This window comes from Terrapene carolina, unplaced genomic scaffold (assembly GCF_002925995.2).
Source record: "Terrapene carolina triunguis isolate 2854851 unplaced genomic scaffold, T_m_triunguis-2.0 Scaffold96, whole genome shotgun sequence".
In the NCBI taxonomy this organism is placed as follows: domain Eukaryota; kingdom Metazoa; phylum Chordata; order Testudines; family Emydidae; genus Terrapene; species Terrapene triunguis.
In genome coordinates, this window is record NW_020664447.1 from 60,820,356 (window position 1) to 60,835,290 (window position 14,935).

The 14,935-nt window shown below is 48.3% G+C and overlaps 1 protein-coding gene across 2 annotated transcripts in view; it reads left to right on the forward strand.

The window, feature by feature from the left end:
* TTLL5 (tubulin tyrosine ligase like 5) overlaps nt 1-14,935 on the forward strand; it is a 214,163-nt gene that overhangs the window by 73,762 nt on the left and 125,466 nt on the right. For both annotated transcript variants that reach the window (XM_029911515.1, XM_029911516.1), the window contains exons 16-22: nt 683-774; nt 1,239-1,301; nt 2,391-2,429; nt 3,792-3,949; nt 4,911-5,211; nt 9,229-9,349; nt 11,050-11,196. In XM_029911515.1, coding sequence (XP_029767375.1) covers nt 683-774; nt 1,239-1,301; nt 2,391-2,429; nt 3,792-3,949; nt 4,911-5,211; nt 9,229-9,349; nt 11,050-11,196 — 921 coding nt within the window. The remainder of the gene's footprint in view (nt 1-682; nt 775-1,238; nt 1,302-2,390; nt 2,430-3,791; nt 3,950-4,910; nt 5,212-9,228; nt 9,350-11,049; nt 11,197-14,935) is intronic.

Here is a 14,935-nt window from a genome sequence, read left to right on the forward strand (position 1 = left end):
TGCAGGAGGGTGATCCGGGCTGGGACTGAGGGGTTCGGAGGGCGGGACGGGGATCAGGGCTGGGGCAGGGGGTTGGGGCATGGGAGAGGGTCAGGAGTGCAGGCTCCTGGCGGCGCTTACCTCAAGCAGCTCCTGGAAGCAGCAGCATGTCCCCCCCTCCAGCTCCTACGTGGAGGCGCCACCTCTGCAGCTCCCATTGCTGGCCAATGGGAGCTGTGGAGGCAGCGCTTGGGGCGGGGGCAGCGTACGGAGCCCCCTGGCTGCCCCTCCACGTAGGAGCTGGAGGGGAGACATGCTGCTGCTTCAAGGAGCCGCGCAGAGCCACAGCATGCATGGAGCGGAGCAAGCCCCGACCCCACTCCTCAGCTGGAGCGCCGGAGCGGGGCAAGCCCTGGACCCCACTCCCCAGCGGGAGCTCAAGGGCCGGATTCAAACATCTGAAGGGCCGGATGCAGCCCCCGGGCTGTAATTTGCCCACCCCTGCTGTAAAAAGCTTTAGGATCCTTCAGTGCCTACATGTAGGATGACATTATTGTATAATTATGTCAAATTTACACTAGTCACTCCCACAACTGCAGGGTTAATGACAGCCTCATCCTCTGGAACCGAGGCCCTGCACTGAGGATAATTTTCAGTCCTACTATCTGTTTTACTAGGCTCTTGTTTCTTTCTCCGATCCCAGATAAAAGTTCTGCGTCGAGTGAAGGAGGAGAATGAGCGGAGAGGGGGTTTCATCCGGATATTCCCAACGCCACTAACATGGGATCTTTATGGGTGAGGAGAAATCCCCAGTGTGTTGGTTCAGTGCTCTGCCCTGGTGCTCTGGTTTTGGTTATAGGACGTGTATGTGAATTAAAACCAAGTTAGTGGTTGGGGATGGGGGACAGAACTGTCAACTCCCTCTCTCTCCTCTGGTTACCCTGACGCATGCTGTTTATCCCACCCTCGGAGCCACAGGTACGGAATGGGCCTCATCCCTGGGTGACACTAGGTTCTGCTTTTCCTTTTCCCTTATGTCCTGGTTTCCTTTTTTCACCACACACTGTGCCTGCCTCCCGCAATGTTTAGGTGCCAGGCAGTGACTGCCTTTCTCCTCTCCCCTTGCCTGTCCAATTGCACCATATTGTTTCAGTGCCTTTCTGTTAGGGGTGTATTTTATGAATGTCTTCATTCTGTGTAAGGCCTCCTTCATTGTGTTGGCCTGAGCTTTAATCAGTCCCCTCCACCTGCCTTTCCAGATCCTACTTAGAGCACAAGACAACAATGAATTATATGCTGGCCATACGTCTCTTCCAGGACAGGTAGGAAACAGGAGAGCTGGCTCTGGCAGCCTGTACTGTAGGGGGAACACCTTCTGGGAGAGGGACAGAGGGGACTGAAATAGAGCAAAGAGGAGTAGCTCTAAATAGCTACAATATTGTTGGCCACTGTGCTGTGACCTATAAGGGTGGGAATAGCCACACATTATTTCCTCAGTACACCAGTGAATACAAAGCTACCTGTCCCTCCAGACAAAGTCTTCAGAGGGTCCCTAAAGCTTGGAGAGGCCCATCTTTGGACACTTTCAGGAGGAGAAGGAGATGCACAGCATGGTGTGCAAAGGGCATGGGAAAGCAACCACGGGGCAGGGGAGGAAAGAGGAGGAGGGTGCACTGAATCAGTAATGCTCAGTGGCATTGTATAACGAGAAATAACAGGCTTAGAAGCCACTGAGGGTTGTGCAGAGGTTGCAGCAGTTCCTTATCCCCCTTGCTTTGAATTCAGCTTCACACCACAGAATATTCCCTCTTGTAGGGTAGGCATTGAAGCCTTTTCCAAAGCTCCAGTGCTGCCACCTGTACCGCCGGCTGTGCTCTCCACTCAGCACTCTGAAAGACACAGCAATGCATGCTGCTGTGTGGACCTCCACTAAAAGCTGCACCCAACATCAGTGGTCCTGTGTCTGGGCCTGCCACAGTTTTCTCTCCCTGATCTTGGCTCCACAGGAAGCCCATTTGGGAGTGAGAAGTAATGTTGCTGATGAAGATGGGGCATCATAATTGGAGGCCCTTATAGCTGGCATCCTGGCAACAGGAATATAATTTTAGCCATACGTCCAAGTCTCACTTGCATTCGTGCTTTGGGGGATGTTTGTTGGCCCTTTGGCTCCAGCTGGCAGATCCTTCAATATGAGCTAAAGGAAAACAAATTCCTATTGAAAGAGAGCTGCTTGGACTTCCTGTGTCAGGACCTTTTTATCCTTTTTTGGGGTGGGGTTTTCAAGGAACTCTGCAAACTTGGGTGGCCTCCCTTTGTATGCCAAGGACTTGGAGAGCTTGGCAAATCTTCCAGTGATATAGAATGAGTTTGTGGTGCTACCCTGTAACCTGCTGCCCTATCTTCCTCTGTAGGGCCAGGATGAGAAGAGGCCCAGTTTCTGGAAGAGCCCGGTAAGTGGCTATTTAAAAAAAGAATGTCTGCATTTGTAGGGCTTTACTATTAGTTCATACTGCTCTGGCATCAGCTCACAGAACCCAGGTCAGTAGCTAGGAGCCCCAGCACTCATCCTGCCATCACTAGGTGGATTTCTGTGGGAAGACCTGACAGACTGAAGTTTCCCCCCTTCTCATAACCAGCTCTGTAAAGTGAGCCCTGTGAACAACCCATTGTCCTGCTCTTAGAGAGGTAAGTTTTTAGGGGACAGGTTATTGAGGCTTTTCATCTCATGCTTGCTGGTGTGAGACTCATAGAACGTTGGAGGGTCTCTATTGTTCATGATCGGACCCTCCCAGGTGATACAGAATGGTACAGACTGTTTCTTCTATAAGGGATGAGATTCACAGACCTCAGGTGTCCATGTCTCTTTTTTGGTAGATCCCAAGGGCGGGGGAAGCAGAGGGGAAGGCAGTAGGAAGCTCTGTGGATGCGCTAGTTACACTCAGAGGTGCTTTCTGCTGGAGCTCTTTGCTCTGGCTCAGTTGTCATGTTCCTGTCTCCCCACAGAGCAGTGCAATGCCTCAGGGTTTTTGCTTAGATTGGGACAGGATTGCACAAGAGCTGGCACTTTGTCCACCTGAATCATGTTAAAATTCTGGGTTCTGACTTAAGCACACTTATGAACAAGCTATCTGAATAAGAGATTGTGTCAGGTGGAATTTGGGTTAAGGATCCTCCACCTCAGTCTCTTGCATGACTTTATATTCCTAGTGCCCCTCTCAAGGCCCCCTACTGTTCTGCTTGGAGCTGCTGCCATCTGAGAAGGAGTTTCCTAAAGTGTGACTAGCTCACATGGGCTGCAGAGTCAATAGGGGCATGGTGACGGAGACATGAGCTTTGTTGGGTCATGCCTTGAGTCTACATCCCCACCATGGTGGTTTGGGGAGATGCTATCCCACAGTCTGTGCAAGTCTCTGAAAGAGCCCTTCCCTCCAGGGCCGGCTACAGGCACCAGCCCTCCAAGCATGTGCTTGGGGCAGCACCTGGAGGGGGGCGGCGCTCACCCGGGGAGAGCGGGGCCGCGGCCGGGCTCGCCGCCCTCCCCCCGGCGCGCCGGCCGGCCGAGAAGAGTGGGACCGCCCTCCCCCGCGCTCCCCACCGGGTCGGGGGGGGGGGGGCAGCGGGAGGCTTTTTTGCCTTGGGCGGCAAAAAAGCCAGAGCCGGCCCTGCTTCCCTCTAACATGATGTGGGCTTAACCGAGAGCAAGATTAGGTTGGGCTTCATTGTTTTTCTAATGTAACAGGAAGACACTAAGATGTAGGCCATAATGGGGGAGACAAGGTGATTGAGGCTGCTGTCTGTATTGTGCTTCCCAGAGCTGCTCTTAATGGGGGAGTGGATCTGGGGCTGGAAGCCATGGATTCTAATGCTAAACTTCGTGCTGCGCTGTATGAGAGGAAGCTCCTGTCGCTGGAGGTACGGAAGCGCAGACAATGTCATAGCAAGATGAGAGCAGCACGGGCAAGACCACCAGGTATTTATGGCTAGGATTCTAGATGGCAAGAGGGTAAAGCCAGGCTAATGAGGGGTGTATGTGATTGAGTCCCCAGGGGGCAGGGCTGCAAGAGATCTAATGCAGGTCTTAGTGGGCTCTTTTGGCCCTGGGGATCATGCTCAGAAGGTAGAGACTCAGTGGTCAGCATTGATTTTTCACTCCATTCTAGTTCTGAATGGCCTTCTTCTGATATGCCATTCCCTCCTCTGAAGGTGTAGTCACAGCCTTTTTCTGGGGACAAGAAATGTCTGTGAAAGCTGGTGTGTGCTTATGCTTTCCTGTCACCCTCCACAAGAGGCTGAAAGTCAGAGGTATTCCAGGCTGGATCTCCAACGTGGCACCAGCTAAGCCCAGAGAGCAAGGGGCAAACTTGCTCATTGGAGCTTACGTTGGAAAGACTGAGGGCATGTCTATACTGGCACTTATATCGGCAAAACTTTTGTCGCTTAGGAGTGTGAATCCCCCCCCCCCCCCCGAGTGACATAAGTTTTTCTGGCATAAGCGCTTGTGCACACCTCTATGTCAGTGGGAGACACTCTAGCAACAGTATTTTGGTGTACATGAGAGTAAACAAAGGCAAGGAAATCCAGACTAACATAAGAACCAGAGATCAGGTAATGTATTAACCCTGACTTTGCCATGGAGTCAGGATATGATCCTGGACAAGTCATTTTATCTGTTCTTACTTTACAGAGCAGGAAATGGAGGATAGTAGCCTTCAGTTATCTTCTGGTGTTGGGAGGAGGGATTTATAAGCTGCTTTGAGATCCTAGGTGGAAAGCTCTAGTGAAGAATGAAGTACAGTGGTGAAGACTTGGCTATTAGAGCGGGTTCTTGGACTTCCAGCAGCAAAGAGTGTGGGCATAAACAAAGGGGTGATGGGTAACAGGAAAGATTTTTTTGTTGTTCATCACCATTGTTGGTTTCCTTCTCATTTTAGGGACTTCCAAGCTAAAGGAAATGCCTCTCAAGTCGGACGCAGAGAGTGAGGAAGAAGAGGAGGCACATGAGGATGAAGAAATAGAGGTAACTCAGGATGAAACTGCTGCCTCTCTTACGGACATGCAGGTGAAATGCAAGCCAAACCTGGCGGAGATGATGGAAGCTGTCTGCCGAGAGAACGTGCTGAAGGAGCCTGAACAGAAAGCTGGAGGTGGAGGGGCAGAGCTGCTTCTCCAGGAAGTGGATCCAGAGCCTCGATTTAACTTGCTGCAGATTCTACAGGAGAATGGGAATCTAAGGTAAGCGTCATTAGGCAGATTATTTTGGTAAGCATAGCAACTAGTATCAATGAATACATGGAGCCTGCGGACATTCAATAAGTTGTGAACCTCCCCGCTCTCCAGGGACAGGAAGGTGGGAGAGCCCATAACAAACATGCCTAGATTTTGCTCAGCTGCAGGCTGCATTGGCATCTAGTTTACACAAAATGGAGACAAATGCAGGAGCCTTCACCTTATCAGTCCTAGAATGTGAGACCCCAGCATTGCACACTGGGACCTAAAGTCTCCATGGGCTGTACTTTTCTTAAAACAGGTGGCTGTGAGCTGCACTTTGGCTACCCCAGCCTTCAAAATTCCTCTGATTTCATGCAAGGGGTCTCCTGTTGAACTGTAAACCTTTGTGTTCATTATCTCTTCTGTTTTTCATCCTACTGTATTTTTATTGTACATTAAGCCAACAAATGAAGGCTGAGAATGGATTTCCCCTGTCTTTCCCACCTCCCATAAAAGCACACTTCCCATTCTTGTGCTTTTGTTCTTGAAGTGAATTTTTCTAAGGGCTAGTCTACACTTACCCGGTAGTTCGACGGCTGCGGATCGAAGTTCCGAGTTCGATTTATCGCGTCTGGTCTGGACGCGATAAATCGAACCAGGAAGTGATCCCCGTCGACTGCGGTACTCCAGCTCAGCGAGAGGAGTACCGCGAAGTCGACGGGGAGCCTGCCTGCCGCGTGTGGACCGCGTCTGAACCGCGGTAAGGTCGAAGTAAGGTATGTCGAATTCAGCTACGTTATTCACGTAGCTGAATTTGCGTACCTTACTTCGATTTGGGGGGTAAGTGTAGACCAGCCCTAAGAGCTTGTCCACATGGTGAGCTACTGCACAGCAAGCCAGTGTGTGAATATACAGCACACCAGCTTGCTGTGCAGTAACATCCCATTGGACACTGTTATAGCACAGTGACATACTAGTGAGCTGCACTCCGGGACTTTCAGTGCACTTTAACAGTGTCCACATGTGAAGTAATTGTGCGGCAAGCTGGTGTGCTGTAGGTTCACTCTGTAGCTTGCTGTGCAAACAAGCCCTAACTCTGGCAATAGCCACTGAAATGCCAGATTGCAGTGTCCTGAAAGCAAGACAGAAGTGTTTTGAGGGTGATGAGGCATTGAGAGATCTGATTGTCCAGTGTTGGGAAGGGTGGGGTGGAGTGTGCTCTGGTGCTTGGCTGGACTGTTTGCAAAAAGGGTGGGGTGGAAGAAAAGTTTGGGAACTCTCCAGCTTGTGGCCTGCTAGATAGGAAGGTAATTACTCTTCTTGATAAGTTGGGGAGACAGAGTACCTATCTGGTGGGGGGCACATTATAAGGGATGGGGGGGGGTAGAGTATCCCCTTGCTGAATAGGGGAGGGGGATGGGAGCATTATGGGGATAGGGATGACTATCCCTCTTCTGGATAAAAGGTGTTTTCATTGTTTGTCATATCTTATACAAAATTGTCCAAGCTTATAGAAAACAAGATTTCATTGACCCCTATGTGACCTGCCTCTTCTTTCCCAAATTAGTTTCCGTGAGGCTGGGAGGCCTCAGGAAACATCAGGAGGAATTTGGGTTGCGCTATTATCTTGTTATGGCTGAGACATGTGCTGCTGTGGTGTCTGTAGAGGGGAAAATTTGGAAACAGGTTTTCAAAGCAGACACAGCAGTACTGACCTCACCCACTCACACACAGGGCAGCCAAGTCCTGCTAAGAATGCAGGCTTCTGTCAAAAGTTGCTGGCAGATTCCTACTCAGCACCCAGCCCCATTGGGATTCCCCTGGAGCAGCTAAAGAGCTCCACACAGCGTAAGGCGTGCAGTGACTTCATGTGCAAGGATTGTGCTGGACTTGGCCCCGTCTGATTTGTCACTGATGGAAAGCTTGGCTGCAGGGTCAGCGGGCTGAGGAGCTGAAGTTATGAAAATCTCATCTGAAAGAAACCAGGCCTGTCCCATGCAGCCCTTCTGAGAGGATGTTCCTCAGTCCTCCAGCTGGGCCTGGCCAGCCAGCTTCTCTGCCTCTCATCCTTCTAGCAGTATTGATGGGTGGTGACAATTATTGGGGATGATCCCCAGGGGAATCACCAATAGAGGAAGCTGTGTCTGCCCCTCCTTTTGAGGCCTCTGTTGAATGCTTTTTTCTTCTTCTGGGTCTCAAGTGCAAGACAAAGATTGCAGGAGCCAAGGTAACATTCTATCTCCAGGGCCCATTCTGAAGGGCCTCCTCTGTTTCCATGTTGGGATTAAGAGCAGGTCCAAGTTCTGTGTTTTGAAACCAAGATACAGGCAAGGAGCTGTCAATGAGTTGTTCTCTCATCCTAGCAGCAAGGAATCTCAGAGACTTTATCACAAGATATTTTGATGCTCCTGGAAGGGATCTGCAACCCTAGGGAGGGAGGGAGCCCCTAGGAGAGAGTTGCCATGGAGTTACAGTGGCCTGGTATTCTGGGAGTTAATTCCTAGTCAGAGTTCAGAGTCTGCTCATGGCTGGGTTTGTCCCATGTGGGAGGAAAAGGGTTTGTTGTCTAGAAGCTAGGACAGGGAGCTCTGAGGAGCCATAGGGGTTGTTCTGTGTTGTGGAGTTCATTGCAGGGCAGAGACCAAGCTTGTGTTTTAGTTAAAGCAAACCCTTGAGATAACCCAGTAGAGATGTCAGCCTGAGCCTCCTATGAACTCATTTTCTCAGATCCTCCCTAGCTCTGTGACAGGGCTTCAGAAATTTGAAGAACTAATGACCAAGCAGAGGCATAACTCCAGACAGTGCATGGCATTTAAACTTCCATGGTCATCTCCCCATATCAGCTTTAGGCTGATGCAGTGGTCCATAGTGGTGCCGTTGCTATTTTGTATGATTTCCATAGTTCTATAAGTATGTATCACTGCACTTTGTAGGTATGTGTGGTAGGGAGGCCAGGCTTCTGAGCTGAGGAGCCTGATAAAGGATCAGAGGCCCCGATGGGACCAGGTGCTGACCTACTACAGGGGTGAGGGCCATATGAGTACTTAGACAGAAATAGAGAGCAGGAGGTAGAAGACCATGTCTGGCATAGTGGGGACATACCTTGTCCTGAGTACAGGGAAGTGTAAAAAATAAAAATAAAATAAAAAAAGCCACAAAGTGTGAAGTGGGTGAAAGAGGAGCAGAGAGTCCTTGGGAGTAACTGGAGGCAGGAAGCTGGGCCCACTCAGAGCTGGAGGAGGGTTTGAAGGCTGGGCTGCAGATGGGTGGAGCTGAGCAGTCTTGGGTAGTTGTCTGTCTTAACATGTTTGTTCATTAAAATGACTATAATTGTAGAGGAGTGAGAATGAAACTGTATATCCCACCCAACTCCTGTACCATCTGGTGACCTTGATTCACTTCCACAGCTCCCTTGTGTGTTCGGCCAGCTGCATGGTGTACTTTGCTTACTTTGCTCATTGAAACCTGGCCTGTAACTCTGGGGTGGCTGGGGAAGAGCTCATCTTCACAAATGTTATTCCTTTGTTTTACAGAGGTTTCATCTAGATGGGGAGAGGTCCCCTCACTCACCCAATAAGAACTGCAGGGCCTCCTTTAGAAGCTCTGTCATTGGGACAGAGCCTTTCAGTTTAATTTGTGATTGCTAGTGCTGTGTTCAAAATTATCATAAAGAGACAGCACCACAGAGCTTCAGAGTGGGCTAGGAATATTCTGCTTGGCTGTTGCGCACGTGGTTGACCTCCTGACTGGGCTGCTAAGGATGTGGGAAGGGAAGGAGGGCACCCCATCCCCGGAGGTTGTCTTTGCTCAGAGAACGCTTGCCTGTTCCCTGTAGTATCCTCTGGAGCCCCTGCCCCAACCTGGTGGAATGAAGGTACATTAAGAATAAATTAGGGACAAAGAAGCCCTCTTTCTCCTTATCCCTAGATGCTTTTACATATTGGAGGATTTGGGTGACTGTAATTAGGTTCATAAGTAGTCCAGATAGGGGCTGTTCGCTCTGTGGTGCTGTATATCTGACCACTGTCTTGGCTTCCACAGCAAAGTGCAGGCTCGCAGAGCTTTCTCTGCCTACCTGCATCGTGTTCAGCTGCGTCTGATGAAGGAGGCCGGAGACCAGATCCACAATGCTGCCTGGGCTGCTAAGGAGGATGAGCAAATGGTAAGAAGCTGTGTTGGGCAAGAGGAACCTATTGGGGAACTGTCCTGAGAGAGTGGAGGCCAGTTCCCACCCTCAGAAAGAATGAGGTTAGAAAGCTCCTGGTTCCTGAAATTGTGCACACATCTCCTCCTCTGTCGAGGAACTGGTGCCAGGTTCATAGCATGCAGACCAGGTAGAGATACTGACTGACTTCCGAGTAAGATCAGCACAGACAGCTCTTAGTGAACTGGGCATGGTTGACACTCCATCCATCTCAGCCTCCTCTTCCTGCATTCCTACCTCTGAACGTACCTGCTGTTGAATTCCTGTTTCCTGGCAGAATTTTCTCTGAGATGTCTTGCCAGTGCCTGGATTTTCCAGTCGAATCATAAAGGGACCTGCAGCTTCTTATAGAAACAGAATGCTTGAATCTGCTCAAGTTGAGTGGGTGCCTGGCTTAGCCTTCTTCCCCATCCACACTCTTACTCTTTGCAGGTAGCTGAACCTTATAGGATCGTCCCTTTCTTCTCTGCAGAGACAGAGGGGGGAAAAAAAGGTTTCTCTCTAATGCTGTTGTTGAATGTCCCTGGATTTCCTCAGACAATACAATGAAGTCTCCCTATCTGAATCAGCCACTTTAAAGAGTTCAGCAAGCCCAGTATCCTCTCTCTAACACTCCTGAAAGACAGCATCAGATGATATGCTGGGCTTTTTGCAAACCCAAATGGGCTCTTGCTAAAAGCAGGCTGTGGGGAAACAGCCAGTTTAGCTTGAAGATAAAACCAAGTGTCAGAAATAATCAGTCGGCTCAGTGGAAAATGTTACCCCTGCTTTCCAAGTGGAAAATTGAAACTGGCTTTTTTAGATTCACTTTGTCTACTGTGCTGCGAAAAATGTTTAAAATAACAGATCAAACCAGCCTAGTGTAATGGCAGTGAGAGGCGAGCTGTGAAATCCAATGCCCTGGCTGTGAGGCAGCTCATTTATGCACTAGCAGGGCATCTAACCAAAAACAAATCCAGAGGGGAGACAAAAAGGGTTCAGAACTGAACATCCACAGCAGGCGCCTTGCCTTGGGGCCTGACTTGCTGTATTCCCTCCCCATTGGAGGTGGCATGAGGGGGCTGACATGGCGGGAGGTTGGAGTGGGTATCTGGCCAGAGGTCATACAGGGGACATGATGATGCAGGGAGCAGGAATTCATTTCTGACCAGAGGTTGTATCTGATCATGTGGTAGGCCAAAAGAACCCCAAGATCCACCCCCATTATGGTGGGGAGGAGAGGAGTGTCTTGGAGGGGTTTTGTCATATTATCCCTGGACTCCTTCTACATGATACTTTTGACAATGCTCTCTATAAAATGTTTCTCTGGATAGGGACACTCCATTATCGATGTTGCTTGATTTTCCACATCTCCTCCTCAGTTACACTTTCCTCAGACAGATATTCCCGAAGTACTCCCATCACTGTCCCAGTCTAGGAAGTGATGCACAGTTCTTCTTCCCCTTATCTTGGGAATTTGTGAGAGTAGGTTAAAAAGCATCCACCACCATGTCCATTCTGGGATGTACTCTTACCTGCTTCATGTCATACCACATCCACAGAACAGCATTTCTTCTCTATCCATCATGGGCTGATCTAGCAACCCCTGTGCCCTCCACTTCACACCTTGCACCTGCCCATCTAAACTCTCTTGTTAATGCTGTCTCCCTTGGCGGCAGGAGCTGGTGGTACGCTTTCTGAAACGAGCAGCCAGCAATCTTCAGCAGTCTTTGAGGATGCTACTCCCCAGTCGACGTCTGGCCCTGAATGATCGTAGGCGCATCCTGGCTCACCAGCTTGGTGAATTCATAGTCTGTTATAACAAGGTGAGTGGCTTCATCTCAAATCCTCTTCCTATGGCAGCTCAGACCACTTGGATCTAGATGAGTGCATGATCCAGATCAGTGCCAGAGTTTCCTTGTTTCTGTTACTTCCAGAGTAACACAACAACCCAGTGCCAAATCCCACCTCCCCTCCATCCTCTACAGCAGCAGCTCCTTGATTTTCTAATCCATTGAACATTTAAGGACAACCAGTTCCATAGAGGTCACCCAGACACAGATAAGACAGATGTCTACCAGATTATTTAGGACTTCTAAGACTCATGAACCCTTGGAAATGTTTATGGCTTAAATGAAGATTTGTGTATGTAAACTCTGCATACATTTATCATGAGGCAGAGCTGTTCATGACTGTGTTTCTGACATTTTCCTCTGAAGTGTCTGTCATTGGCCACTATCAAAGAAGAGACACCAGTCTAGGCAGATTATTGGTCTGCTCTAATATTCAAGTTCCTATACCTCATTGTGGTTGCATGTTCAATCATAGTAATTGTCTATGGAAATTATCAGATGACACTGTGACTGCAATTGTATATGTAGCACAGTAACTAGGCGCTCAACTGCACATGGAAGTTTCTGGAATTACTCCATATAAATCTAGGCTACAGACATACTGTATTGATCTGTGACAAACTCAAGATGACAAAACTCTTTACATTTCAAATAAAATAAACTCCTGTCTGTAGACATCAGGAAAGAGAGATACCCAGTAAAGAAACATGTAACTGACTCAGCTTTTTCTGTAGGGTACCTCAGTCTCTAGTGCATTATTGTGGTGCCCCTGCAGAGAACAGCTTTGAGATACAAATATATGCAATATTTTACCATCAGCTTAATATACTGAAAAGAGAAAAATTGTGTAATAGTCTGCATGATCTCCACCCACTTAACTGAGAGAAGTTAAAATAGTAACCCTGTCTGAGGGGCTGCTGTGCATGGTGCCTCTGCAGCACACCCAGCTCCCACTGGTTAGGGGAGGACATCCACTCACAGTAGTTTGTGTCTGGACTGACATCTGGCAACCTGACCTGTCAGACCAAAGTAGGGAGTGAACCAAATCAGCTCCTGGGTATGCCCTGTGTGCCTAGTGCTACCTGACTTACTGTGTGAGGAGTAAACACAAAACACCCAAGCAGCTTTGTTGGTGGTCCAAGAACATGGCTACTTTGGATATAATTTCCATTCAATGATTTTGTTCAAACACCAGGATTTTCTGCTAACTCTCAAGTAAATTTACAAAATAAAACTGTAAAACTGGTAATAAATCAGTTTAGAATTACATTTTCTTATTTTAGAACAAGTGAGAACACTCACTTGGGGTTTTAGAACATAAACAGTTTCTTCAAGTAGTGTCCTGTGGGTGCTCCACTTTAGTTGCACATGTGCCCTGCGCCTTTGATCAGAGATTTCTGGTAGCAGTGTCCGTTCAGCCCATGCTTGTGCCCTACACATCCTCATGCCCTGTACCAAGGCTATATAGGGCTGCATGTGCGAACTGATATCAGTTCCTTTTGAACTGCCTTTGGCCAGAGATGGAGTCTAGCAGTGTGCCTCATTGCTGTGTGCCTGTTCCCTCTTGTATTTGTGTTTTAGCTTTTATAGTTAGGTCTCAGTAGTAGTAGATTTAGTAACCTTATAGTTGTTGGAACATTTCCCCCCTTTTTCCCCTTTCTTAAAAAAAACCCAACACATTCCCTCCCTCCTCCCCCCCATTGAGGGGCTTGAACAAATTTTCTTGTACAGGGATGCTGGGCTCTAAAAGGTGCCTGTCTTGTTGAGAAGCAATCTGTGTTAGTGGTGGACATTCCCAATGCATTTGTTGGTTGGGAGATTCTCATATTCCCAGCAAGTGTAAGATCTGGTCTTCTTTTAAAGGAAGATCCCAGAGTAACAGGGAAATAAAGTATAGGCTCTTAATGGTGAAGCAAGCCTTGAGACCAGATGCTGACCTGGTGGAAGAGAATGCCGCATATAGGAACTCTCCACTTCTGTCAGTGCCTCATTGTCAAGATCACAGTCACCAAAAGGAAGACAGCATAGAAAACACAGTCTCCATCAATATCCATGAGTGAGGTACCAATAACTGCACTGCCAGTACTGAGAGCTTCTCACTCAAAGTATAAGGAAAAGGATAAGAGGAGCAGAATAGAGAGTTCTTCATCAAAGAAGATCTGGTCACTGGAGACCTCAGATCCCGAGAGGAGTGCTAGTGATACTCCAAGTACTTCAGGTACCATGAAGCATGCTAACACTTCAACTAAGTCCCATACCACAGTGGTAAAGGGGTCAGTACCGAATGCTGTTACTACCAAGAGACTGGCTTCAATGGAATCCTAGACCCCCTTGATACCAACAACATCATTAGTGCCAGTACCGAGTTCTGTTGTGCTCCTGGAACTGCAGGAATTCCAGTACCCACAAGACCTTTTGGTACCTAATGAGCAGGGATCCTAGAAATCCGTTTGCCACAGAAAAATGCAGAATTTGCGTTTTTACAGAGAATCTTTAGTTTTTACATTTTGTGAAAAAATAAAAACACATATTAACTAAATTTTACTGAAAGTACCATAGCACTTATTCAATGAATGCAACCTCCCCCTCTTGTGGTTGATTTTTTAATGCACTTTAAATTTACAGTGGAGCACCATTTATCTGATCTAATTGAGACCGAGGCCAGATTGAATAATCAAAAATTTGGATAATCAGGAGAATTGGCAAAGAGCTTTTCATCTCTTATTTTAAGATCGTGGCTCAAGTGATTAGCCCCAGGCGGCTGGTGGTTCGTTTAATATGGAGAGCTGGATAATGGAGGTTCGGATAAATGGGGTTCTACTGTCTATTGTGGTTAGGGAAACTAAAGTTCAGCATCTCATTTTAATCATGGAAACACGTGGATTTTCATGTTTTGTTTTATTGGAGAATTTTGTTTTTTTATCACTGAAAACTAGAGTCCCTGCTAATGAGCCTGAGTCTCTGCTCTTTGCGACCTCTGGACATTTTTCAGTACTGGGGTCAGCTGGGTCACCAACTGCTCATGTTTCCATGAGACCTACCTCTTTTCCATCTTCCACTATCCATGAGGAGGAGTTGCCACCTCTAATACAATATGTGGATGAGCATTCTGACTCAGACTCTGAACTTTCTGTTCAAAGCTCTCCAATTTATTCCAGATGTTATTCCACATTGCAGATGCAACAAAGGCAGGGCACCAGACCCCTGCCTACAAATGCTCGGGATGACCAGTGTTGGATACCTCCCACCATGCCTTCTGGTCTCCCTCATTAGCCTTGCTGGGATTCATGGACAATGTCCTGCCAGCAGTGTCAAGGGACCTCAGCTCAGTCTCTCAGGGCACACAGAAGACCTTGTTCACCAGTACTGTCCATCCTTCCTCCCCATTCTGAGCCCGAGGAGACCTTTGAGGAGCAGGAGGCAAAGGTGAACAAAGAGGTTGCTCCCATTACAAACATCTCATCATTGTCACCTGATAAGGCAGTAAGGCCACCACCACCATCATTAGCTGATGACTTTAGGCAATTCCAGGACATGATGAAGTGGGTTGCTGACATAGGTGCTGGAACTAGGGGTGCTGCTGCACCTCCTGGCTTGAAGTGGTTTCCATCATATACAGGGTTTACAGTTTGGTTCAGTGGCTCTCAGCATCCCCACTATAAAAATTGTTCCAGCACCTCTGGCTGCTGACACCCTGCGAATTCCCGGGAAG